Below are 27,387 nucleotides of genomic sequence, written 5' to 3' on the forward strand. Positions count from 1 at the left end.
CATGATGACCAGGAAGTCGAAAGCTTCTATAAAGACGTGGAATCGGCGATGGGTAAAGTCAAAACAAAATACACTATACTGTTCGGCGACTTCAATGCCAAGGTAGGCAAGAAGTGGGCTGGAGACAAAGCAGTGGGGGAATATGGCATAGGCACTAGGAATAGCAGGGGAGAGTTATTAGTAGAGTTTGTGGAACAGAATAATATGCGGATAATGAATACCTTCTTCTGAAAGTGGACGTGGACGAGCCCAAACGGCGAGACTAGAAATGAAATAGACTTCATACTCTGCGCTAACCCTGGCATCATACAAGATGTGGACGAGCTCAGCAAGGTGCGCTGCAGTGACCATAGGATGGTAAGAACTCGAATTAGCCTAGACCTGAGGAGGGAACGGAAGAAACTGGTACATAAGAAGCCGAACAATGAGTTAGCGGTAAGAGGGAGAATAGAGGAATTCCAGATCAAGCTACAGAACAGGTATTCGGCTTTAACTCAGGAAGAGGACCTTAGTGTTGAAACAATGAACGACAATCTTGTGGGCATCATTAAGGACTGTGCAATAGAAGTCGGTGGTAACTCCGTTAGACAGGATACCAGTAAGCTATCGCAGGAGACAAAAGATCTGATCAAGAAACGCCAATGTATGAAAGCCTCTAACCCTACAGCTAGAATAGAACTGGCAGAACTTTCCAAGTTAATCAACAAGCGTAAGACAGCTGACATAAGGAAGTATAATATGGATAGAATTGAACATGCTTTCAGGAACGGAGGAAGCCTAAAAGCAGTGAAGAAGAAATTAGGAATTGGCAAGAATCAGATGTATGCGTTAAGAGACAAAGCCGGCAATATTATTACTAATATGGATGAGATAGTTCAAGTGGCTGAGGAGCTCTATAGAGATTTATACAGCACCAGTGGCACCCTAGACGATAATGGAAGAGAGAATAGTCCAGAGCAATTCGAAATCCCACAGGTAACGCCGGAAGAAGTAAAGAACGCCTTGGGAGCTATGCAAAGGGGGAAGGCAGCTGGGGAGGATCAGGTAACAGCAGATTTGTTGAAGGATGGTGGGCAGGTTGTTCTAGAGAAACTGGCCTCCCTGTATACGCAATGCCTCATGACTTCGAGCGTACCGGAATCTTGGAAAAACGCTAACATAATCCTAATCCATAAGAAAGGGGATGCCAAAGACTTGAAAAATGATAGACCAATCAGCTTACTGTCCGTTGCCTACAGAGTATTTACTAAGGTAATTGCAAATAGAATCAGGAACGCCTTAGACTTAGGACCAGGCAGGATTCCGTAAAGGCTACTCAACAATAGACCATATTCACACTATCAATCAGGTGATAGAAAAATGTGCAGAATATAACCAACCCTTATACTATATAGCTTTCATTGAATACAAGAAAGCGTTTGATTCAGTCGAAACTTCAGCAGTCATGGAGGCATTGCGGAATCAGGGTGTAGACGAGCCGTATGTAAAGATACTGAAAGATATCTATAGTGGCTCCACAGCCACCGTAGTCCTCCATAAAGAAAGCAACAAAATCCCAATAAAGAAAGGCGTCAGGCAGGGAGATACGATCTCTCCAATGCTATACACTGCGTGTTTACAGGAGGTATTCAGAGACCTGGATTGGGAAGAATTGGGGATAAATGTTACTGGAGAATACCTTAGTAACTTGCAATTCACTGATGATATTGCCTTGCTTAGTAACTCAGGGGACCAACTGCAATGCATGCTCACTGACCTGGAGAGGCAAAGCCGAAGGGTGGGTCTAAAAATTAATCTACAGAAAACTAAAGTAATGTGTAACAGTCTCGGAAGAGAACAGCAGTTTACAATATGTAGTGAGGCACTGGAAATGGTAAAGGAATGCATCTACTTAGGGCAGGCAGCGACCGCGAATCCGGATCATGAGCCTAAAATAATCAGAAGAATAAGAATGGGCTGGGGTGCGTTTGGCAGGCATTCTCAGATCATGAACAGCAGGTTGCCATTATCCCTCAAGAGAAAAGTTTATAACAGCTGTGTCTTACCAGTACTCACGTACGGGGCAGAAACCTGGAGGCTTACGAAAAGGGTTCTACTTAAATTGAGGACGATGCAACGAGCTATGGAAAGAAGAATGATAGGTGTAACGTTAAGGGATAAGAAAAGAGCAGATGTTGTAAGGGAACAAACGCGAGTTAATGGTATCTTAGTTGAAATAAAGAAAAAGAAATGGGCATGAGCAGGACATCTAATGAGGAGGGAAGATAACCGATGGTCATTGAGAGTTACGGAATGGATTCCAAGGGAAGGGAAGCGTAGCAGAGGGCGGCAGAAAGTTAGGTGGGCGGATGAGATTAAGAAGTTTGCAGGGACAACATGGCCACAATTAGTACATGACCGGGGTAGTTGGAGAAGCATGGGAGAGGCCTTTGCCCTGCAGTGGGCGTAACCAGGCTGATGATGATGATAGTGTCCTCACCTATGTCGATCAAGTTTTGCGCCAAGGCTTAATTAAACAATTTTAATGTCGAATACAAAAAAAGAACTGAACAGTGGATCTACATATAGTCGAAAAGTACGCATTTGGACTGGTTGGTTCATGATTACGAACAGAAAACAGCGCTATACGACAGGATGAAGAGAAGGACTGTTGGACGAAGGGAGGAAGCGCTATGGTCTATGTCCCTCCTCTTCGTCTTGTCGTTTAGTGCTGTTTTCTGTATGTATAGTCATTCATTGGTGTAGTAAACTCGTTAAAAAATCGTTGGGGAAACGATTTCGTTATAAGCAGCATTGCGGTAAGAGCGGAGATAGACAGCGATTGTCAAGAAAATAATCTATTTGAACAGAGCTTACATTTGAAACCAGCCACCAAGTGAATGGATTCTTTAGTAGCCCATCTACAGCCAGCCTATCTAGATACAGAAAAACAAATGACAGCTCGCTAACCAGCATAGTCTGCAGTGTGACTTCACAACCTTCAGAATGCTTAATCCTTTACCCTTGCACTTACGAATCTAACAAAATTTCCATGCAGTATCAATGGTGCTGAAGTACTAAAGCGCCAAACAGACGACACAAGAAGAGACACGGACGAGTGCTTAAACTCTTCTTGTGTCGTCTGTTTGGCGATTTAGTACTTCAGTAACATGCACCAACTAGCCCAACAAAAATTTCTGCTGGAGTATCAATGGTACTTTGACACAATTCGTGCACCCGTCTTTTACATTCTCACACTACACATGTGAGGTCCTCTAGTTGCTACTGCAGGTAAATAATTAGTCAGAAACACACACTTCAGTTTGAACAGGAGTAGGTCTTCAAACAGACTGTTTTCATTGCGATAAATGCTCCTACGCAACTGCAGTGATTAATAGTTAACATTAGCTGCTTTAAGCGGGCAGGTGACTTTGTGCTTGCCATTAGCACGTGCAAGCAGCACTCTAATCTCGGCACATTTTTTCATCAGTCAATGTGGCACTGACCATCCAACTTCAGAGTGCTCTTAAAAACGAACATGAGTTGACCTTTCATTGCTAGCAGTCACTACACTGACAGTGCACATTCAATGTTCCCACAGTGCATTGTTCTTGACAAGAATGTCATGCCTGCTACAGCCTCACCATGTATTTTTATGCACCATGCTACCACATACGATTGTTGTTTATTTCTAATTGAAAAGGCCAGCAGGCCTGGGGAAACGGATTGTAGTAAGGCAGGTAAGCCAGTGGCACATACATTGCGGTCCACGCTTAATGAGGGCGCTCTAATGTGTGGCTCTCAATTTGCTGAAACAGCCGCAGGTGCTTTTGTGTCAGTGCATGGCACAGGTGCACAGAAAAGTGCGAGTGCTTCTGATCATAAGTCGTCTGCTACAAATCAAGGTGCTTCCATCCCATGTGCTGTACATGCGTGTTTCCTTTAACAGTGGCCCAGAGTGTACAAAGTCCAGGAGGCTCCAAGCACAACTGTACAAGAGTCTAATACTAGTCTTCAAGAAGCTTAAAAAATTTATGGTGTGTGGGTCCCTGATGAACTTTGACATCAATAGTACATCCCACACACATGTGGCAACTAGATATGTTTTTTGCAAAATGAAAAAAAAAAAGGACATGCACAATATGTTGACAAGAGAAATATTTAAATTCTGCCCTTTTTTTTCTTTTTGTAAAACATTTATTTTTACATGGTCAATAACATACCAACTATCACAGCTCAAATGGCTATGAAAAATGAACATAATCAATGCCTTCAACAAGGTTTAATGAAGACAGGTTAGCTTCAAAAGAGCCATTGGTCAGGTCCTGAAAATGAAATAAGTATACACAGATTGTGAAAAATAACAGCCATACTAATAGTAAACACTTACCAATTTCATGCATATAATTAATGGTGGAGTAGCATCCTTATAATGAATGATGGGTACCCTCGGTTTGGGCACTTCCTGCAAGAGTGAAGAAAGGTACTGTCGGCATAAATTCATATGCAAACAAATCATAAACGACTAAGATTCATTTCTGCGGTTTTATGTTTGCTTGCATTAGTAATTGTGGCTTAATTCAGGCTTCGAAGTGCAAACTCATGAGCAAAAGTATGTAGACCACAGGCTTGCCGAAAAAAAAAAAGGAATTTTATGTTAATTCAGACGCAGAAACAAATAGCGACGAGTGCACTGGAAAATTTGCAATGCCAAGTTTGGACTGCAGTCCTCAATTTCAAGTTATGTTCATTTGCGGAGAAGAAAATAAGTTTTATTAGGGAATCCTTGCTCTGTATATTTTTGCTTAGAGGAGTGCACTTGAAATTATATCATGCTTATAAACAGGCTCCACAACGACTGCACAATTGCACTCCCATATTGTAATTAGGCACAGCAGGCATGCTGGTCAGCACAATAGAAATTCCTATCAGCTTTTTTTTTTCTGTTTGCATTTCGATTTATGCTGATGGTACACTTTTTGTCAAAAGTTTCCATGTGACAAGCACTGTCTACATGGTCACGCAACAGTCACGTGGTCACGCAAGTGGGTTTGCAACTTTTGAGAAATACTGTACCATCACAACAGAGCACTTCAATTGAGACCACAAACTGAACAAAACAAGCAAAGTACCTCAGATTCTTCATGGATGTATACACCTCTCGAAATTTTCTTCTCATCAACATCACAAAATGCAGCTACCTGGGGAGGGCAAAAATGGAAAGTGCCTCAAAAAACACATGGAACAGATATGTCACATTGGTAAGCTGTTTTACCTTTCTTCGGTTCGCAATGTCGAGGCTCCTGTAAAACCTGCGACCCTGCTTCCCAGCATTCCAGATGGTAAACCTTGGCCAATGTGCCAATACATGGTGCTTCAACCTGGCAAGCCGCAGGTCCCAAATGGTAGATCTGAAATGAGTTAAAGATTGTGTGACAGGTCACGGCAAAGATAAAAACAGGACATTCTCACTAAAGTAGAGAAAGAATAGACTTGTCTACAAATGCTGTAAATGTAAATGCCATACTCTGCTATTGTGAATGTAGACTGTTGCAAGTGGTAACGGTAGGTCAGCAAGTCTTTTTCCACCCTGGTGACATTTCCTCCAAGGTCAAGATGCTTGTAAAAGAAGATAAGGTCTTCTGGAGTGCCCTAAAAGAAGGTAGAGAAGGGAGTGCAGAAGTTAGCAAAATGATGCCATTCATGAACGGGACTGCAAGCACATGCTTTAAATCGATACCTTTCCAGTTTCATCAAAGCCACCAACAGCCTCGAAGACGGCTCTACTGCAGAACCATGTAGGCATGATGACGGTGGGTCCATGAGATGTGTAAACCTGAAAATTTTTTGCTGATATATCATAGGGTCAATTTCAAAAATGTTAAAGTCTACCAAACACTCAGTGGCATATATATGTAACCTGAACTGTGAGCTTTTGGAGATCCAAGGTGTTTGCCCATAATGTATAACGTTCTGTTGATCCTTCCGGTAAACGATGATATTGGGAGCCTACAATCTGAAAAGAAAAAATCATTTCTTATGTGTGTTGCAAAATAAACCTCAGCCTGTTATGTCAGCAGAAGAAACAAAAGAAAGCGTAGCATTAGCTTCATTCAACAAATTATTACAAAATGAAAAGTGAGAAATTTGTACTTCAGTTATCGAAGCTCATTCGTCCTTTAGGCTTGTTTTGGTTTTCTTACTTATAAAGTCTAAGAAACCAGTAAATTTACCATACCTGTAACAGCGTCTACCCTAAATAAACCACTACATGAACGGCGCTTTCAAAGTACACCAAAGTCCCACCGTGTTGGGCGATTGTTTCGTTGCTTCGTAGAACTGCTCTTGAACACGCGACGGGTGCATGAGGTCATCCTGCATCATGTCAAGGAAGCATCTGTTTGCCAATCTCCGAGGAAAGCAAACGAACACGACATAACGTTGACAATATACCGCGCAGTTCTCAACTCACGATATCCTGGAAACAAAGGTACCGGCCTTTGCTATGTCGCACGGCGGCATTTTTCGCGAAGCCAACTGGAAATAAATAAAATACGTGATTCTTAATACGCCCGACACATAAGTGTGCGTTAACTCACCTCCTCTCGGTTCAGAACCCGGATCACCGGATGAAATGCGGACAAAAAAGCCGCGCGATTCTAGTTTCGGTTTCCACTCTTGCAAAAGCTTGGCAGTGCCGTCCTGCGAAGTTTTTCTTGTTTTAGATCTCCATCATTACTCTCTATCGATCAGCACTATGACGACTGAACGACTGCAAAAATCACCGTGCTGGAGTCGTCGTAAATTGACACTTCCAAGGTACCGGCAAATTCCTGTTGCGCTACAGAGCTCAGACAGTCGTCGATCCACCGCTCGCCGTTGAACACTGGAATTATAACCGACTGCGTAGAGAAATCGTTCACATAGCTTAGCCGAACTACGATGAACAGGTCCTTGCGCCGGCCTTACCACATCGACGGCAGCGTCTGAGCTGTCTCCTGTCATGTCTAAATTAAGAAAATCAACAAATTCCGTGGCTAACAGCATGCGGACCAGCCAAAACTTATCGCGCTGGATTGACTTGGATAGAAACCGGCTGTCCTTCGGCTTGACACACGTGGTGAGAGCGCACGTGTGTTTGTTGATCCACGGTTGATGCTCGATTTCGGACTGGAGGAATGTCTGCTCTTGTCTCCCGTTCTCTATGATAATAAATACAATTAAAAGTGTCCAAATTATGACAGACGAAACGTTGAGAGCTGTTTCTACGTGCTTTCTAGCCTGTGTTCCTGTCGTCGAAGTGAGGAAATTGCTGGTGAGTCGGTTAACCTCTCCAACGTTAATGTTTCTTACGAATCATCGCATTCGTCACGTGTGCAGGACGCGGTGCCGAGAGAACTACTCACAGAGGAATTTCAGGAGCTGTTGATCGGTTGTACTATTCTCCACCCGACTGCGACAGCTTTTCCACCGAGAACAGCGTACATCAGGAACTTTCTAAAGTGCCTCATCAACAAGGTATCCTATGCTTACTCAAAACACTAGTTGCGTAATCTACTTAAAAAAAAAAAAAAAAAAGCAGTCACGAGGATATCCATCTGTGTTTCACAGCTTGAGACGGAAAACATTGAAATCGCTGACATCCTTTACGTTCACTTCGCTGGGAAGCTCGGCAGCGCAAGCGGTGAAGAAGACATACCTGGCTTTGTCACCTACACCATTGTGAGATTTCCGGCACTTACTAATGCCGTGCTACATGTATGTGTTTTCCGCGTGTATTCGATCGTAATTGGGTATGGTGGATTTCGTTACGTTCTAGGATGATCGCACAATGGTCACGTTAAAAGAGCATACTGCTGTTGTAATAAATGGAACGACAGGGCTCAGAACGTGGCAGGTGAGTGTTTCCAATTTATGTACTTTATTAAGCTTTCTCTTTAGTGAAAGTTCTGTTGTGCAGCAAAACATACTTATCACATCGGCAACACATACATGGATTAATGGATCCTGTGCTGCGTAAAACTTAACCCTTTAGATCATTGAACAACCTAAAATGTTAGATCATCGGCCACTGTTGTGCTGTTGTCATAGTTGCATAGCAATCTAGATATTGCTGCTGACTAAAGTTTATTATCTTACCTTTAGTATAACTCCGTTCTTTTTGTGCAATATTGCTCTTCCTCGTGTTTTGTTTATAGGCATCGAAGTTCCTCTCCGAATGGTGCCTTGAAAACAGGCACCTCTTGCGTAACAAGTAAGCTCAGAAACTTGTTCTAATCAGTCTGCTTTGCAAAGTTAGCATGGATTTCAGTAACTGCAGCGAACCGTTTCACTGCAGGTGCATTGTAGAACTGGGATGTGGCGTCGGATTGACTGGCATGGTCGTCTGCAAGACCTGTTGCCCTCTGTCTTACACGTTTACCGACGGTCACGAGGCCGTACTTCAGTCAGTGGAGGAGAACCTCAGGCTCAACAGTGTCACAGAGTGCCATACAAGAGCCGAAATGCTTCGCTGGGGTGACCACGAAGACTTCAGGGAGCATTGCACTGCTGGCGTAATCCTTGGAGCTGGTAAGTTGGAGCTTGCATGATTATGATCTTAAAAACAAAATACTTGACAGAAACTGAACGAGCAGGTGAGCATATTGGTACACCATTCATGAACACAGGCTCTAGAAAGCCTCTGGTATTTAGAAAAAAAATTATATCAATAAGTAATCATGCAAATTTTGCAAGGCACGATGATGACACGATACCTGTACACTATCTATGTTACTGATGTTACTCCATAATAGATATTCAAGTCCATGTCCCCTTTACATATTGCGAGTTAGGAAAACAACAGAAAATGTGACCATAGCGACACATAAACAGATAGTGGCACATAAATAAGGTCGAATGCATTATGCACATAAACATTAGGTATAGACAATTTGTGATTTACCAGTCAGTTTCTATGTTAATGCAACTAGAAATATCTTGCCAAGTTTGGCTGGGAAGAAAGAAAACCTGCATTAGTGTGCCAATGCAGAAGCTTGCACATTTCCAAAGCTCCATTTGCAGCTAATTGCAATTCCATAAAATAAATTTTGCTATAAAATGCAATACCTAGTGTACATGTATGTTGTTGAAGCATGATACCTGTTTGTTTATTTTTTTCAAAATGCAAGAGAGACACCCTGTACATTACTTGCATGAACAAAGCTGTCTTCCTTCTCTGTGAATTCAACTCTGTAGACGGAAGACCAGGAGTTTCTTGAGGTCTCATGCTTACCGCTGCTGCATCACATGCAACGCTGTCCATACAGGCACCTGAAGTCTCTGTAGGTGCCCTATGTATTTGCGGTGACACTTGTGTAATAATAGCTGAGTTAAATAGCTGAGTAATAGCTGAGTTAAAGGCAGAAATGAAGGAATTGAAATCTACAGTAGTAAAACTTGAAAGTGACGTGTCATTCTTGACATTCAAGGTCGACGAACTAGAGAACAGAAGTCGAAGGAACAATTTAGTTATATTTGGCATACAAGAAGAAACCACTGAAAGCCCTGATGAACTTACAAATACAATAAGAAACGACATTTTTTTGGCGAAGCTCGGCCTCACTGTTAACAATATTGAAAGGTGTCATAGAATTGGGAAAAAGAAGGGAAAGACTCGTCCAGTTATAATCAAACTGCTCGACCACCGAGATAAAGTGTCGATACTGAAGGCTTGTCCGAAGCTAAAAGGAAGTGAGTATTCAATATCGGAGGATTTTTCGAAAAACGTGCGCGAAACAAGAAAGAAACTTTGGCTGAGCTCAGCACAAGAACGAGCAGAAGGCGCGAAAGTTAAGCTGGTCTTTGACAAGCTAATCGTAAATGGCACACTGTACGGGTGGAAAGAGGAGAAGGGAGGGCGTTTCAATATAACAAAAAATAAGACGTGACCTATAATATTAGATACGCAGAACATCACCATCCTTAATGTTAACTGCCGCAGCATCATGAATAAAATCGAGTCCCTCGAAGCGCTGTTGGTCTGCCACGATCCTGATTTAGTTGTGCTCACAGAAACGTGGCTGAACGAAGACGTTTTTGACAGTGAGTTCGTTCCAAGAAACTACAACGTTTTTCGAAAAGATCGTGATCGAAGAGGAGGAGGCGTAGCGGTTCTTTTCAAATCTTCATTACATGTTATAGCAATGCCTGACGCAACAGGCGTGGAAAGCCTATTTTGCAAACTTCACATAAATAAAGTCTGCTACATTTTAGGAGCAGTTTACAGGCCTCCGAATTCACGTGCCACAATATTTGAACAGCTTAACGAGTATATGCATCGCCACGTAAAGCCTGAAGACAAACTGATTCTGGCAGGTGATTTTAACCTTCCCAATCTGCTCTGGAACACCTTTTCGATAACCAGTGCCAAAAGTGTTGAGAATGAAATGTTAAACATTGTGTTCAACTTCGACCTCTTGCAAGTTGTAAATGAGGCAACCAGAATTCAGAACGGCTCTGAGTCAATCCTTGATCTGTTCCTTATAAGTGGGAATATTAAAGACAAAGTGCTCTGCAGCGTCACCTCCGGCATTTCGGATCACAAAGCAGTAGTCTTGACGTTAGAGGGCGTCGCTTTGGAACAGCGAGGCAATGTCAAGATGTTTCCTAATTTTTCTAAAGCAGAAGACGAGTCTATTCTTGATGCTCTCAGTTTTAATTATGACTCTTTCAGAAACAACACTTGTTCAGTAAATGATTTGTGGCTCTTCTTCAAGGGGGTAATTCACGAATGCATTCAGCGTTTCGTGCCAAGGATAGCTAAAAAACATAACCTTCGAAATCCATGGATAAGTCGAGTAACGCTGCAGCTGCAGCGAAAATTGAAACGCCTAAAGAAGAGGGCGAGAACGACAAACAGGTCTGACTTGAAACTAATGGTCGAACAGATATCGGAAGAGGTGAAGAACAAGATTGCGCATGATAAGAAAAACTATTTCGATATAACACTGCCATCCATTATCAAAAGGTCACCCGAAAAATTTTGGAGATTGGTCAACCCGAAGTCTCGCTCTAACAACGGACGTGTAGTTTATGGTGGTTGCGTGCAGGATGATGCAGGGGCTTCGATGGCATTCAATAAAAATTTCAAAGACATATTTACGCAAGATGATGGCCGTCTTCCGCCTTTTGAAGTGTCCGTACCTCCTATTCCTGATGTCGTAATAAGTGAACATGGCATTTTAAATCTGCTGTTGAACCTTGAGGTAAAAAAATCTCCTGGACCAGACAATATCCCAAATGCGTTCTTGAAACGTTATGCTGAGTGGTGTGCAAAATACTTACATGTTCTGTACACTAGGTGTTTAAACGAAGCTGCAGTACCTGATGATTGGCGGGATGCCAGAATCGTGCCTTTGCACAAATCTGGTGACAAAACGCTCATTCAGAATTACCGTCCAATTTCGCTAACCTCAACAGCCTGTAAAATTTTAGAGCATATTATTCACAAACATATAACTACTTTTATTGAAGAACATAAGCTACTTACCTGTATGCAGCACGGCTTTAGGCAAGGATTTTCAACTAATACCCAACTTGTAGAAATCATTCATGACTTTGCAGCAGCCTAAACGAGGGTAAACAAACAGACGTAATTTTCATGGATTTCCGTAAGGCGTTTGATAAGGTCTCGCATAACAAATTGTTGCATAAGTTAAGCTACATTCTGCAAAATAACAAACTACTCGCCCGGATAAAGAGTTATTTGACTAACCGACGTCAGTTTGTAACACTAAATTCAGCCAGTTCAGATAAGGTGCCCGTTGATTCTGGCGTCCCCCAAGGATCAGTTCTTGGTCCGCTTCTGTTTTTACTTTACATAAATGACATTGTGGATAAGATTTCTGTGGGTATTAGGTTGTACGCTGATGACTGTGTTCTGTACGAAAAAATTTCCTCTGTTGACGATCAAATTAGACTAAATGATGCCTTTAAAAGCATAGTAACATGGTGCAATGATTGGCAAATGGAAATTAACTTCGATAAAACTGTCTTTATGAGAATATCGTTAAAAAATAAGCCTTTATTGTACAACTACAATGCCGAAAACATCATGCTTTCTGAGGTAACCACATATAAATACCTTGGCCTCTGGATTACTAACACTCTCTCGTGGAACAAACATGTTGACACCGTCACGGCAAACTGCCTTCGAAAACTATTTTTTCTAAGACGCTCTCTAAAATTCGCTACGCCTCCTGTGCGTTTTCTTTCTTACAATGCAATCATTCGACCAATGTTGGAATACGCAATTGTCATATGGGATCCTTTTACTAAAAGAAACATTACTAAACTAGAAAAAGTTCAAAAAAGGGCAGTACGATTCATATATAATTCGTATGGCCGCACTTCAGTTACGGAGCTTCTCAAGAGAAGTGGATTGCCATCTGTGACACAAAGGAACCAAACATGCCGTTTAAAATTTTTATTTCAGCTCATAAAAGGGCATTACAACATTGATACATCACGCTTTATCACTTTCTCTACTGGTTATACTACACGTCATCGACACTCACAGACAATAACACCGTTAATTACTAAAAAGAATTGCTTCAAATTTTCCTTTTTCCCCAGAACTATTGTTGAATGGAATAATCTTACTGATGACGTTGTAACTCAATGCTCACTACCATTGTTTGAGTCGCACCTATGTTTATGTAGCGAGTGATTTACTGTGTTGTTCAGTAACTGCTTGCATTTGTACATCGCGAGTGACCTATGTTATGTATCGCTGTATTTTGTACTTAGATTTTTTCACTTTGTATGCACCCTGCTAAGGTCCTGGAAACAGGGCCGCAGTATCAATAAATAAATAAAATTTGCGGTGACACTTGTGTAGTCACTGCTCCTGGTGTGTAGCCCACATCCACTATATTGACGTGATGGGCTATAACCTAGTGCTTCGTAAGCTTGCGTTGTGTATTACCATGTGCACCATGCTTTCCTTGACGCTCATGCTGCTCTTGGAACTTGCCAACTTTTGCAGACCTGGTGTTCGACCCAGCAGTCGTGCCAGCCCTCGTTGCAACTCTTGCCGCACTGCTGGCACATGGCGGTACGGCGTACATCGCATCGACTGTCCGCAATCTTGAAACTCGTGCGTTGTTCCTCAGTAAATTAGGTAGGTTGCTTTTGATGGAAGCACAGTTAACCTATGCAGCTGCCTTTCAATGTGGACATCACAGGTTACACCACGTTTTAATTGAACTGTAGAAATGGTATAAGGAAAAGGGGAATGAAAATGAATGAAAAGACAGAAAACCACAATTAATGTCTCATTGTCTCTTGGCTCGCTCGGTTGGAGTGATGGACTCCGGATTAATTCTTCAAAATCGGGCTTCGGGAGGTGCTATCGCACCTCTGACCGCGGGCGAGTGTGGCTTTCCTTTAACGTGACACCACTATCTTGGTATCACCATAAACTCGAGGGTTCGGACTTTATGATAGCCACAGCACTGCATTTCCATGTGCAGAAATAAAGCAAAAAGTGAGCACTAAAAAGGGAAAGCTAATGTCGCAATTCGTTGCTGCAGTCACGTGGCGCGCAAGGAGGAGCTCCTATTGGCTGACATGAATTTTAATCGCTGGCGCGCTTCATTCACGCACATTTTGGCTGCAGTGAGCTGCGCACTTCACGTGTTCCGAGGCCGAAATTTCAAGATCTGCCATGGTTATCTCAAGTTTCGTTGCTGCGCCCTAGCTGCTGTTTGATGGTAATGAGGACATGAATTGCACAAGATAAGGGAATGTGTTTACTTTTCATTGCAGCTGTGGAGCTTTACTGGCTGTACTTCGTATCGTGCGACCTCACTGGTGCATTGGTATCAAATTTTCAAAGTGTTATCAGGCGCCGAATACGACGGAAGGCGTGTAATACAGAGATAAGGCTACCCATAGATCGAAGCTAATGCCGCCGATGTTGCTGGCGCGCCAAGTCTAGGCTGTGTGTTATCGCCGGTGGCTGATAAAATTTAAAGACGTTTGAAAATGACCTACAAGTTGCGTGATACTGCACAATGAAAAAGCTTTTCTTTATTGTTATTGGTAGAGGTGGGGGGGGAGGAGTCATGGCAGAGTGACGTAGGTCACCCTGGCAACAGGAATGTGACCGGCACATAAGTGTGGCTATTCTACCGGCCCGCTGGGGATCGCACGGCAACTGTATTGTTCATATGCACTACGGTGCGAAAGGCAATTCGCAACATTCGAAATTTAGCATTGTGCAAGCTAATGGACTTGTACCGGGGCTCTTTAAAAATTCATATCAGCCCAAACTTCTTATCAGTAGTGTCATATAAGCAAGATTCTACTGAGCTCAACCTAAAAATGAATATAAATCATGATAGCCCACAGTCTGTTGAATCCCTCAGTTATGTGACACACATCTATTTATTCGCTGCTTCCCATACTCCTCGAGCCTGAAGGCACTACAGAGAGGAGTGGAAATAATTGGTGGCAGCTTCTTTGAAGTTTGTGGCATCACAGATGGTTGCGATAGTGACAAGATGGTGATTTGAGTTGTTGGCAGTTCTTGGGTTAAAAGAGTTAAAGCAGACTTTGGTGGGCGACATAATGGCACACCAGTTTGAATCAGTGATTGGTGTGGGATGACATGCAGGATGAATGATGGAACAGGTGGTCTCTATAAAAGGATGCAATCAGTGTAGTACACATTGTGCAAAAGACAGCTAGAAGCAGCAGTTTGCAGCGAGAAGCTAACTTCAAAAAGCCAAGGTTCTCTTACATTTTTTATACGCTCGAGCGACTATAAAGATTTGACCAAATTGTGCAGTTGGCTTGGTTCTAAGTTGACTCAATGATATTTGTAAGTTTTGTCTGCCTTTGATCCCAAATTGAGCATGCATACTCAAGTTTAGACATAACCGATGTCTTTACTCTGTCACTCACTCTTTGTTAGCACTTGTTCTGCTAACAGAGAGAAGTATCAGCGATCATGTATCTTGTAATATCCGAATGTTTGCTGATGACTGTGTTATTTATCGTACTGTTGCCAACGCCTCTGATCAATTAACCCTTCAAAGTGGTCTTAACCATGTAAAGCAATGGTGCGACGATTGGCTAATGGGACTTAACCCTCACAAATGCAAAACGTTATCTTTCAACCGCCGCCGCTTTCCACTTGTTCTTTCTTATGCGATTAGCAGCGTTCCTGTCGAAGCAGTTCAATCATTCAAGTATCTGGGAGTCACTTTCTGCCATGACCTTTCTTGGCTTTACACGTCACTAATCTCATATCCTCTGCAAATAAAACACTTGGATTTTTGCGACGTCACCTACATAACGCACCTAAAAACGTAAAATTGTTAGCTTATAAAACTCTCTTGCGAACAAAATTGGAATATGCTTCACCAATTTGGAACCCGCGACAAGCTTATATTCAAGACGCCCTTGAGTCACTTCAAAACCGTGCTACTAGATTCATTCATCGTTCATATTCTTATGATGTGAATGTGTCATCACTAAAAGCAGAATCTAATTTACCCCTTCTCTCACGTCGTCGCTGTATCGCCAGTCTTTCTTTATTCTGTAAACTTTTTCATAGCTCGATGGGTATCCCACCATACATTGTTCCCCCAACACACATATCTACTCGCACTGGTCATTCTCTTCAAGTCGCGCGCCCACGTACACGCACCATTACCTTTTCTACGTCATTTTTTTATCGTACAGCTGCTGACTGGAATGGCCTTCCGGGCGACACCGCTGCCATCCCTTGTCCATCCACCCCTTCATAGAAAGTGTCACAATTCACCTTTCACCCTAGATTAACACATGGTTTCTGCTTATCTCTGTGTAACCCACCCCTTATGTAATACCCCGTCACGGGATCTTTAAGGAATAAAAATTAAATTAAATTAGATGATAGAGATGATATTGCAGGCTTGTCACTTATGTTATTCTACTAATGGCCTAAAAGGAAAGCTCTAGCTTTTATTCTTGCTATTCAGATACATGGAAAATGCAGAAATACTAATGTTATTCATCCACTTAATTCATTTGAATGTAATTCACTGAACTTGAGTCAAGTCGTAGTAACAGTTGTGTGCAGATGTGTCACTTAGTGCCTAAATTTTTACTTCTTTATTTCTGAAGGTATAGACAGTTGATTCATTTCATTGAATCTAAGCATATGGAAGGGCACATAGATAAATATTGTTGAGCCTGAGCGAAGTAAACGTAGGGCACTATATTTTTGGTTAAGGGAGAACAACTAGGAATAAGTGCTCAGGCGCAGGTCAGGGCGATGCATTCTGTGCCATTCAGCACCATCACAGTGTCTCTGTGGCCGTGGTGTTATGGTTGCAGTCTTCATTGTCAGAAGAAAAAGAAAATTGGCAAGGGATAAGGGGACGATGAGTTGTACTACTAGATTTGTCGCGAGAACATTTGGAACTGTGCATCAAGAATAAAAGGAAAATGACAGATTTGTGATCAATCTTGCACAACATAAAAATGCAACAGAACTATTGCAATATTTTATGAAAGACTGCATGAAGCTCATGCAGCTGTTGAGGATGCTACATCGTGAAAGGCAGCTCTTGCACTTTACCAAGGTTTTTGTTAGAAGGGGCTTCAATTCACTAACTCAATTCCAACTCCTTCCAACTCACTCTGCCTAATCTTCTCAATTGCCCATTCAGGCCATGAAACAAGCATGTGCATGTCAATAAAAAGGATATTCAGTTGTTAACCGGCAGCATCAGCAAGCAACCTGCGGTGCTGGTTGAAGACCAGACAGGTGTATGCTCTACATGACATTCTGCTTCAGAGCAAAATGTCTCTTGCTGGGATGGCCATGTCCTATTTTAAAGGACTCCAGATGGTCAAAATTAAACCAGAGCCTTCCACTACACTGCAGTGTTCTGTTTAGCCCAGGGCAGTTCTGCGACGTTAAGCCCCAGTAAATATCAGAGAGCTTCAGCCTGTAAAAACATACTTTTTTTATGGACAGGCATATGGTCAGCGTAAGCATATTATGTTTGTGGAATATTGTTCATAAACATATAAATCATTATAATTTTTTTAACACGGGAGGTACGCGTATGCAGCAGAACTAGTGGTGCTACCTCGTGCCACTGACATCAACCAGAGCCCTCAGAACTATAATTGCAACTGCAATGTTCCACTTATCTATGGCATTGGTAGCAGCAATCATTAGCGTAATACTGCATTCACTTTTATTTTTTCCTTGTGCGAGAACAATGACGCAACGCAAAATTATTTCTGAGGCACTCTGGTTGATGAAAATGTCACAACCTAGCTCTGCCAACACTACTGCTTCTATTGTAGCCTCTGATGTTCCATGAATTGTAATAGGTTTAAGGGGAAGCTAGAACTCTATAATGTCATGTAGGCCATTTGTTTGTAGGACAACGGTAAAAGATTCTTGACATACCTTTTGCAAAGTAAACTTTTGCTTAGTCCTGACTTCACACTCATGCCATTTGGAAGTTGCTGTAACTGAGAAAGGTCCGGGTGAAAAATGTTCAACTGGGTTTGTTGAATCCATTTGTAACCAGTTGGAACCACAGAAACCAGATGCGCAATCTTGGGAATTGGACATTAACCAATCACAACTGTGGAGGTAAATAAATTGCTACTGCAGCTGTAGTTAGAACCTAAGGGACAGTACTATACATATTATGAAATGCAATAATCATTACCAGTTACTTTCAAAATGCCTAGAAATTGCTAAACACTGACAATTTTTTAACACTAACGAATTTTTTTTCCCCCTCTCCTCTTGTCACTTCTTTTTCAGCAGATGAGGCATCGCTGCAGTATGAGCCATGCACGGCTCCGCGAGAGAAGATTTTCTTCTACGATCGCTCATGTCCAGTTGAAATAGACAAGGTCACAGCGTGCCCTAGGTGACAGAAATATAAATAGTACCATATTAAATTACACATTTTTAGACCAGGCATTGCATCTTCTGCAACCTTTTCTCATGTGTTATGCCACATGCACTGTTATGCCACATGGTTTAATAACTATGGGTGTGGTTACTGAATGTGCCGAGAGAGAGAAAAGATCATTTGTTGAAGTGTTTTGGTTATCAGAGGCCTTCGGTCGAGGGACTCACTGTAAAATTTTATCAAAGCCAACTCAATGAAATCTGTTTTGTGCCCTTGATCTTCAAGTGTGGTGGCTGAGTCAGCCGACTCGCATTGGTGGTTTGAGTTGGGTGGGAGTTTAACGGGAAGGGTAGGGGCAGTTGGCCACAGCCCCAGAGTACAGTCGAACTCGAATATAATCATCCAAGATATTGCAAATTATTCCTTATATCAAACGCGCAAAACTCACTCACCTATAGTAATGTAATATGACTTGCTCTTAACGAAAAGGGCATTAGGTAAACCAAACTCTGACCGTCCACTTCCAGCGCCATAAGGCTGCTTGCAGCAGGGGAGTTGTCTTACTGTTTCATTTTTTCCTTCATTTCTTTTCAAGCATGCATGTGAGAATGCTTGGGAGCCTATCTGAAGCATATCAAAGCAAGACCACATCGGTTTACCATTCTTAGAAATTCTGAGAAACAGCTCAAAGCACTGGCAAAAATTACAGGAAGTCTCGCTTTCAAGAAAATTGATTCCCGTCTTGCTTACTGTATTCACTGGAAATGAAAAATCCACGTATAATGAATGCATCACAAAAGTGTTTCATTATAGGAGACTTTGGCTATATTGAATCACCTGATATATCCAACTGTTCGTGCATGAGCCTGTTTGTTATGACCAGGTTCAGCTGTGTGTGTGTACGTGTCATGCCGTACCGTCTGCAATCTGTGCATTGTGCAGGTAGACAGTAGCTGGCAGTACCTCATGTGGGTATGGAGTAGGGCGATGTTGGTGAAGTGTTCGTTTGTGCTTGTTGAATTAACAAACCCTGTCTTTGGTTTAATTTGGCATGGATCTTGGTAAAGAGTCTTCCGTCCTCTTGGTATGTTCGTAAGAGGAGCCGCACTGGTTTGGTAACCACAACCTTTGTTGCACTCTCTCCATTTGCAAATGTGTAGCTTTTCTGTAGTGCTCAGCCATCTCGTGGTTAAGGGGACCCTGAAGTGGTTTTGTACAAACGTACTGAGGCGTTAGGGTACGTCCTTCTGATCATTAAGTAATGCATTTAAGTGCTCCACGTAAAGCGTGTAAATTATTATAAGGTTTTACAAATGTGCATCACTACTAATTGCCGTACCGCCGCTCCCCCGAATTTTCAGCCACCCCCGTACGGTTGACCTAGTTAGTCCAATTGACGTCGTTTGGGCGAGCTACCCGATTAGCTACCCAGGTTGCGTCATCCATATTTCTTCCAACATTATAGTGAACAGATATTCGAAATAGTTGCAATGTTGGTTGATTTGTTTCTGTTAAAAAAAAGTAACAAAGAGAATACACAGTGACAATTTCTCACTACACTCTAGCACTTCCAGCACACAGGAAATGCCGCCTGCTTGTGTTACAACATTCTCCATATTTACGCAAGCTGCATGGTCAGTGTTGGTCTCGAGCTTTCTCTTTGCGAGCACTATAAATCGCCCTTGTTACGTTGTGAGGCTGCAAATCTAATGACCAGCAACATGTGAAGGTGCAACTTCTTGCGGTCATCACTTCACACCGGAGGATTAGTACCACAATAGAGAGCTTTAGCGTGTTTGGTGTTCAGGTAAGCAAATGCGGACTGGGCATTTCACCAGATGGGTGGAGGCACATACGTCAGTGGCTTGCACGGTGCAGCCACCTGGTCGCACCGATGTCAACCAGACAAAGGCAGTTACTATAACAGTAACCAAGTATATTCTACTTTGCTGCTGGTGTAAACTTTCGACAGGAGCATAGTCACGAACACGTCGCCTTTTTAAATTTTATAATGTTTTACACTTGGTTACAGCTATATTAGCTCTGTTTGGCTGATTAAGCTCTGCGGCACCAGGTGGCTGCACCATGCAGGCCGCTCACATTTACGCTAAAGCCTCTTATAGCACCCACTGACGCCGCAACGCGGGGCACTATCGTTGGTGCTCACAAGCGGCTGCAAAAGAAGAGAAAAAGATGCACAGTGCATGCTTGGGGTGCAAGCTCGGCATGCAGTGTTATTCTGGAAGCTTGCCATGCTAGTCACCGCACCCGCCGCTTTCGCCCTTCTGTCGAAGTAAATGTAGGAATGACGGCACGGCTCGTGTGTCGCCGTCACGACTTCTTATACCCTCATCACAGCAGTAGTAGTCTGGAGGGGCTTTAGCTTACGCCTCTGTCCATCCGTCAAAGTGCCCACCAGCTCGCCTGTGGTTACTGGAATACTGGCCACGCTCCGCGCTGCTACAGAACACTCGCAATGCACACTGCTTGGATAGCTCTTGCTGGAGATCGACGGTCAGGTGGCTCGTGGCGAGGCTTTGTGCTCTGGCTCCGAAACAACCGAAAGTAGATGACACAACATTACATCGTGACGCAGATCCAGTGAAGTCGGTGCTCAGCTTGGATCACTCGGTGAATGAGTTGAGAAATACCATGGCTAGGGAGGCAGGTAACTTGTAATTGTTCACAGCGCTCATAGTATGAGACACTTCACTTAAATTGTGGTGCAAATGTTTTACTTTAGGTGTACCCTACACTTTTGCAAAATTTGTCCAAACTGTTTCAAGGACCCTTTAAACATGCTGCAATTGGCAGTATGAAATTTTTTTTGCGTGTTATATTCAGAGAGTGGATTTCGAATATTATAATTGCCTTTGCAGGATTGGAATCCTGGGGGGAAAAAACATGCTTTAGTATTTATGGAAATACAGTAAATGTAACAGTCATTGCTGTCAAAGTAAGGTCTTTATTGCGCGAGTGAAAGTGCAAGTGTTCTCAATGGAAGGTTGCTAGGTTCAGCTGTTGTGTACTGACTATCCTTTCAGCTATTGAGCCTCAGCTGTTCTCTTTCTAGAAATTTGTATGAGTATCCCATATGACAAAACCTGCTCATCAGGGTGCAGTTAGAGAGAGAGAGAGAGAGAGAAACAACTTTATTGAGCCAAGCTCGACACCTTCTTAGACGCTGTCGATGGAAGTAGTTCCCTCTTCACGGGACCCATATGCTTCCCTAGCTGCCTGGCCCTGGAGATCAGGACGGGCTGGTCTTCCAGGGCGGTGCTGGTTAGCAAGGTCTCCCATCGCTCGGTAAGGGTGCATGAGGGATGGGGTAGGGTAGTGGGGCAGGTAAGAGGTGGGGGGATTGCCTTGATGAAATCGCATACTCCAATGACGTGTTGGAGTGTGCCTAACTGAGTTTTGCAGAAGTTACAATCCTCCTTGTACCTTTCCGGGTACATCTTGTTTTGAAGATAAGGGTGCGGGAAGGATCCTGCCTGTATCTGCCTGTAGATTGCTTGCTGTTCTCTGCTAAGCGATTTGTGAGGATCGGAGTTAACTTGCTTTTGACTAACATTGAAATAAACTACACTTGCGAGCTTATCTAAGCTAAAGCAATGGAAAATGGGTATTTAATCTTATTTTTTTGTCATTTGCTTTGCTTTTACTGGTATTCAGAGAGTAATATTTAAAGAAGTACTGACTTTTGAGCTGGTTGGTTTGATACAGTTATAGGGACCATGGCGATACAGTTGCACCGACAGGCAAAACGACCGGATGTGTGCTAGTAATATTTATTATGTGCATGTGTTTTAAAAAAATCCAACTTTTCAAATCAAGCTTCCTTAGATCTTTTCGGTACGTGACAACAGTGTGTGCAATGTGTTTTCTTTTTAATCAGGAAATGTTAATAGCGTGACTTAATAAAGTAAACAACATTTTGTGCATTTATCCGGTTGGAGTGATGTCACCACATACAGATTTTAAGGCAGCCCATTGGTGACAGATATTTTAAAGGGCACGGAAAAAAAAATAAAGCTAGTTAGTTTGTGGTCGGCATATGTGGCAGAGTACTTGTTTAATATTTTGTATTATGCCATTTACAGGAACTCTGAACAAGTTTAGACGAGTAGACTGCCGTCAAAAACTATTTGGACAGCTTCGATGGAAAAGCGTCAGTTATTAGCCAAAAATATGAAGACCAGACTTACCCATGTGAAAGTCGTGCCTTGACCTTAGAGACAGACGTGATGTCGCGAAGTTCACCATAATTTCCCGTAATTGTGGCTTTTCTTTTGTGCCGATAAAGCTTGTAAATGTTACCAGCATAAGTTTTTGTTTACGTTTGAATGTCGTGGTCTTTTTTTTTTCTGCTGTTGGTAGGTGGTTAATTAGTCTTGAGATGTCAAGAGAAGATGGTCAGTGAACCTGCAACGAGAAGCTAACGCAGCAATTTCAATGTGGTGTTGGCACTCGTCTTTCATTTGCACATCTAGCTTAGAAAACCTGCACTGGCGGCAGTACTGATCAGTTTGCAACTCAAAAGGCTTAATCTGTCGAACTAGCATAACTTCATATTCCTTAAGTAGGCTTCAAAAAGACGTGCAGGTTGCTGAACACTGCTTTCATGTGAAGAACCTTGGTTCACACAGAAATTGCGCACATTTCTAGTCGATTCATTCTGTATTCCAGGCAATAGAGGTACTGGTTTTGAAACGTTAGTAAACTTTGTAACATAAAACAAGCTTTGATGCTTGAGTAGTTACCTGTACACCAAGGCGGAGAAACACCAAGAAATAACACCAGTGTTTTGCTCAGCTTACTTTATTGAGCAACGATGGATGTACACTTCAGACGAGCGTAATTGAACTGCAAATAAGGTGTAAGCAGGCAGAAGATGGCCTGCTCTTAAACAGGTCATTTGGTTAGCTAGTTCAGTGTGTTAGTTATTAGTTGATTAGTTTGTAAGTTCATACTTGCTTAATTATTATAGTTAGGTAGCTTATTAGTGAATAACTTTGTTATTTCAGTTAGATAACCTAGCTAAGCAGTCAGCTTTTTAGTTTGATTAGTTACCTTATTTAGTTTAGCTGGTGTATGACCTAGTTATTATTATGTAGTTTATCGGTTGAGTTGGTTTTGTTACTGTTTGTTAGTTACTTATTGGGTTTTGTGAGCTAATTGGTAGATTAGCTAGTAAATTAGGCTAGTTGGTTGTTTGATAACTAGTTCAGGAATTACCTATTTGGCTAGTTAATTAGTCGGTTGTTCTTGTTAGTTTGATAATTAGTTGTTAATTAGCTTAGTAATCAGTTGGTTAGCTTTGTTAGTTTGAAACGCAGGTTTTTTTTACCTGCAATTACATAAAAGCACGACGTGAACTTGCTCTGTAGTCGGTTTCTAATGATGTACCAGTCCCGGTGTACAATTTGAATTATGAACTAAGCCACTGTTGCGAACACAGTTGAAGCTGGAAATGAAACAAGGTGCAGCTGTTCCAAAATTGTTCGCTTTTAAGTTTCTGAACACTGTACAGAAACATGGCGGCGATTTGCACGTTCCTTCCACAATATTCAGATGCCGATACAGGCAGTCGACCCTTGAACAACGGCGAGCATAAGCACAGACCGCCTGTGGCGTCTGTTGGGCGTCTGTTCCAGTCCACCTTCTACTTGCACCAGTGCAGTATCTGCTGCAGGTGCTATATGAAGCTCTCCCATAACGTTACGCGGAAGCTTCATGACCAGATGAAAAGTATTGAAGGACACTGACAATACTGTACACTTCAGCTATTCGTTAGTAAATGACAAATGTAGAAAGCATGTAGAAACGTAAAAAAAGCAACTAGGACTTTCTCCAGTAGGTAAATTAACCACACGAATAGAAAACAAATTGAAACTGCACAACGCATATGGCTTACTACATATGGCACACACACAAAACAAAACGATAATAAACGGCACCATTCCTCTAAACGCAAAAACACTTCTCACTATCCAAAGCTGAGATGGAACAGTCACTTTTGTACACGCTCATAGACTCGAAAATGGTAAGTGACATCGCCTTCCTGCTGGAGTTCCTCAGGGATGCCATCCTCTTTGACCAGCCGGAACTTGCTGGCGTCGAATTCCGGGAAGAAGACGTCGCACTCGAAGTCATTGTCAATTTCGGTGAGGTATATACGGGCACAGTGGGGACTGTCGAGCAGCTCACGATAGAGCTGAGCTCCTCCAACCACAAACACCTTGTCCACCTGAAAAAAATAAAAAACACAAATTCTAGGGTTTCAGGTGCCAGAACCACGATCTGATTAGGCGAAAATCTGTAACAGGGGACTGTAGTTTCAATGTGCACCAAAATATAAGTACGAGCATTTTTGCATTCTGCCCCCATTTAAATGTGGTTGCTGCAGCTGGGATCAAACCCTAGACCTAGAGCTTAGCAACTTGAAGAAATGTAAACAAAAGTGAACTGGTGATGTTGACGACCAATTTCAGTGGTCTGTATGAAACGGGGTTTTCTCCATACTAGTAGCAGAAAATTTTGTTTTTGTAGCTCGCCAAGTGAGAGTGGTTCTGTATATTCCAATTGGTTGGTTCAGATCAGCTAGCATAGCTGCCAACCTGTGAACTTTACAACTAATAAAGGAGAGAGGTCATACTATGCATTTTTCTTTAGTTTCACTCTGATCACACACACACACCTTTTATGGGATATATATGCACTTTATTAACAATTATTTCCTCCAGACGCTGCACGCAAGCAGCTACAAACTTGAAAACAGCAGCGGCTTTCTCAACGACTGCACTGTAGCCCATTTCAACTGCCTCAAAAAACTTGTTAGAATAAGCTCGCTTGAAACAGGTTTATTGGCAGGCATATGACATCTTGCATGCCGTGAGGAGTCCAGTGCAGGCACCATCCAAAATTCTTTTTTGCATGCATTTCTTTTTGTTAGCTTGTGCTGTTCCATATTTTAAGGACTCAAAACTGCTTTGTAAACAGATTTTTTTACAAAGCTTGACACAAAATTCGTAAGATTATGAGCTGAAATTCATAAACTACAAATAATTCGAGTGTCGGCAGGTATGAACTGGCTATAGGGCAAGTTTACCTCTCTTGCCACCAGAGTATGACCAAATCCGCGAGTTCTAGCCAGGCCCATAGTTTGGCTAGAGTTGGTGCGTGGTGTCACTTCTGCAGAGATCCAGCACAGAGCGTGGCTGCTATACTGCAAGGATTTCCTTCATTCTATTCTAATACATTCTTATCGCACAATGTTCACGGCCTGCCAATCCAAGTGGTAACATTGGCGGGCAGCCGCTCGGACCATTGGCAAAGCAAAGAAAGGACTGGCACTGGAATAGAATCGTTCCATTATCCCGGCCCATTACGGTTAACACTGGCACGTTTGGATTCGCAAAATACAAGCACTATTGAAGCGCTCGCTCAAGGATTTGGGTAGCCACTCAAAAACAGCCCGTGAAATTCGACACTAGAAGTTCAGCGGCTTCATTACAGTGCCATCAAAACTTACTGTTAATGCAGCATCTGAAGCAGGAATGCAATTACTATATTGCAGTGTTCATTAAAAAAAGAAGGCACGAAAGCTTCTGCAAGATAATTCCCAAAGAGCTGCTAAGATTTGACTAGTGTTAGACGTGATAACCACCTTTGGCCAGAACTAAGATAACCTCCAAATCGGTGCTAACATGTGAACAATATTCAGACTTGAAAGCATACTATGGCCAGAAATAAAGAACCATTACCACATACATATATCCACCCTTCATCTGGACTTGTATATCAGAAAAATTAAATGGCGAGTTTTCAATTAAATTTCATATTTACATGAACTTTCCCAAAAAGGGTTTGAGGAACCTTTCCATGGTGATGTATAGACATCCAATCACCAACCAAATTCATATCTGCGGATAAACAAATCAGCACATTACCATTCCATAAAGTAATAATTTATTGCAACTGGTCATACTTGAATCAAGCAAAATGCAAAGGAAAAGAGTTTTAAAGGGCGGTGTAGCACTTGCCTTCCCAGCATCGATAAGCGTCCGCAAAATCTGCAGGGCATCTGGAAAGCTGGATGCCACGTGGTGTCCCTCTGGAACCTCGGTCAGAGTCTTGCTCACCACAACATTTATCCTGTCGCAAACAAGCACAACATTGTGAGACATCCAGCTAGTGCGAAGTTATATGCACGCAAAAACTATTACAGGCAGCTTCATTCAGAGCGGATGACACCTAATCTGACCAACTAGTCCAAGCCAACACCTCACTGAACTAAACTAACCAATTCAACTGTGGCGACTGAGGTGTGACAGTACTTGATCACGTGCCTTAATAGGAATGAGTGCCAGACAATATTAAAACCTATGTTTCACCTGTGAAATACTGTACCACAAGTGAAACCCAATGCATTTTGTTCACAGTATGTAAACGCTGGAATACAATCTATCCGCTTTCTAATACTAGTTGCGCTGTGACATCCCAACGTTTGGTCATATATAACTGCAGGTGTGCGCTGGGATGCTGATACGAGCACGCCACCATGTGATACTATACTGTATTACTACTACTGCAGCTAGTTACTGCCATTACAATTTGCAGGCACAACAGCTATGGCTGCTACTACTGCTACAGCAGCCACTTGCTACTAGTTCCTGCAACTACTATGGCTAGTTAATATTACTTCTGCTAGTTACTAGTAGTTTCTGTTACCGCAGCCAAGCACAACACTTACGACTAGTTACTACTGCAGGTAATTGTAGTGGCTAGTTTACTATTGCAACCACAGTTACTGCTGCCGACAGTGAATTCTACACTCGCGTAACCCTGCCGAGGCATTTGACCCAAAGCGTCTTCCTCTCGCCGCTACCTGTCGCTGAGTGGCCGAAACTTTGGCGGCAGGGATTCCCACGTGAGGCGGCCCATGACGACGGCGTTCTGCTTTCCCTCCGTCGCCTCCTTCGTGAGTCGCGAGAAGTGGGCCATTTCTTTCTTGAGGCGCCAGGGCAGGTCATTCTTGAAGCCGATCCCCCGGTTACGGCACATTGCGGCGATGGCGAAGCACGGCAGCGCGTTCGTGGCGCAGCTCGGACACATCGTTCGTATCAGACCGGCGATGGCAACTGAATGGCGCGCCTCGAGCGACTTCACCACCTTCCGTCGGAGTCCGTTATCGCGGCTGGAGGGCCTTCTTTTTTTTTTCTTTTTTTATTCGCCGCCACTGCAGTCGGACACTTCAATTAGCGAAAAGTTTATGGCGGGGGAAAGCGCGCGAAAAGACGGGAAGCGCAAGGGTGAGGGCACTGGGTATGTGTGCGTGTGAGCCCATGGAATAAAGGATTTACGACGTTATGTAAACATTCCTGCCTTACTATATCGTTCACTTTTGTCGAGTGAGCGCTTTTGCCATAGAATAAAGAACCAACGTTTGCTTTCTTTTATGAAACAGATAAATAATAATGAAGAAATT

At 42.6% G+C, this 27,387-nt stretch overlaps 3 protein-coding genes across 6 annotated transcripts; 1 reads left to right on the plus strand and 2 right to left on the minus strand.

Moving 5' to 3' along the window:
• Nucleotides 1-4,153: 4,153 nt before the first annotated feature.
• Nucleotides 4,154-7,033, minus strand: LOC126529252 (queuosine-tRNA galactosyltransferase-like). The gene is made up of 12 exons (XM_050176860.3): nucleotides 6,949-7,033; nucleotides 6,765-6,881; nucleotides 6,579-6,681; nucleotides 6,452-6,516; nucleotides 6,286-6,354; nucleotides 5,900-5,995; nucleotides 5,720-5,815; nucleotides 5,507-5,631; nucleotides 5,255-5,390; nucleotides 5,112-5,180; nucleotides 4,370-4,444; nucleotides 4,154-4,304 (listed from the first exon to the last, which is right to left on the minus strand). The coding sequence occupies exons 1-12, from the start codon at nucleotides 7,024-7,026 to the stop codon at nucleotides 4,224-4,226; spliced, it is 1,110 nt and encodes a 369-aa protein (XP_050032817.2). The 5' UTR covers nucleotides 7,027-7,033; the 3' UTR covers nucleotides 4,154-4,223.
• Nucleotides 7,034-7,183: 150 nt separating this feature from the next.
• LOC126529254 (protein-lysine N-methyltransferase EEF2KMT) lies at nucleotides 7,184-22,225 on the plus strand. 4 transcript variants are annotated; one of them, XM_050176861.3, is made up of 9 exons: nucleotides 7,184-7,294; nucleotides 7,360-7,497; nucleotides 7,591-7,701; nucleotides 7,799-7,876; nucleotides 8,178-8,233; nucleotides 8,318-8,550; nucleotides 13,007-13,141; nucleotides 17,804-17,912; nucleotides 22,001-22,225. In XM_050176861.3, the coding sequence occupies exons 1-9, from the start codon at nucleotides 7,184-7,186 to the stop codon at nucleotides 22,017-22,019; spliced, it is 990 nt and encodes a 329-aa protein (XP_050032818.3). In that variant the 3' UTR covers nucleotides 22,020-22,225. The 4 variants fall into 4 exon arrangements, with proteins under 4 accessions (XP_050032818.3, XP_050032819.3, XP_054925696.2 ...); XM_050176862.3 differs by having other exon boundaries at nucleotides 17,807-17,912; XM_055069721.2 differs by lacking the exon at nucleotides 17,804-17,912.
• Nucleotides 22,226-22,700: 475 nt separating this feature from the next.
• Nucleotides 22,701-27,350, minus strand: Dhfr (dihydrofolate reductase). The gene is made up of 3 exons (XM_050176868.3): nucleotides 26,788-27,350; nucleotides 25,943-26,054; nucleotides 22,701-24,147 (listed from the first exon to the last, which is right to left on the minus strand). Exons 1-3 carry the CDS (start codon nucleotides 27,012-27,014, stop codon nucleotides 23,911-23,913), a joined length of 576 nt encoding a protein of 191 aa, XP_050032825.1. The 5' UTR covers nucleotides 27,015-27,350; the 3' UTR covers nucleotides 22,701-23,910.
• Nucleotides 27,351-27,387: the final 37 nt, after the last annotated feature.

Source organism: Dermacentor andersoni, chromosome 8, assembly GCF_023375885.2.
Source record: "Dermacentor andersoni chromosome 8, qqDerAnde1_hic_scaffold, whole genome shotgun sequence".
NCBI lineage: Eukaryota > Metazoa > Arthropoda > Arachnida > Ixodida > Ixodidae > Dermacentor > Dermacentor andersoni.

Coding starts and splice junctions, on each gene's coding strand:
- LOC126529252 (XM_050176860.3), bottom strand. CDS start 7,026: ATGCTGTTAGCCACGGAATTTGTTGATTTTCTTAATTTAGACATGACA. Junction 6,682..6,764: donor TTTACGACGACTCCAGCACG/GTGATTTTTGCA, acceptor AAAACTTCGCAG/GACGGCACTGCCAAGCTTTT. Junction 5,996..6,285: donor CGAAACAATCGCCCAACACG/GTGGGACTTTGG, acceptor TTTTCTTTTCAG/ATTGTAGGCTCCCAATATCA.
- LOC126529254 (XM_050176861.3), top strand. CDS start 7,184: ATGATAATAAATACAATTAAAAGTGTCCAAATTATGACAGACGAAACG. Junction 7,702..7,798: donor GCTTTGTCACCTACACCATT/GTGAGATTTCCG, acceptor GTTACGTTCTAG/GATGATCGCACAATGGTCAC. Junction 8,234..8,317: donor AGGCACCTCTTGCGTAACAA/GTAAGCTCAGAA, acceptor GTTTCACTGCAG/GTGCATTGTAGAACTGGGAT.
- Dhfr (XM_050176868.3), bottom strand. CDS start 27,014: ATGTGTCCGAGCTGCGCCACGAACGCGCTGCCGTGCTTCGCCATCGCC. Junction 26,055..26,787: donor TTTCGGCCACTCAGCGACAG/GTAGCGGCGAGA, acceptor TGTTTGCGACAG/GATAAATGTTGTGGTGAGCA. Junction 24,148..25,942: donor CGCTTATCGATGCTGGGAAG/GCAAGTGCTACA, acceptor TATTTTTTTCAG/GTGGACAAGGTGTTTGTGGT.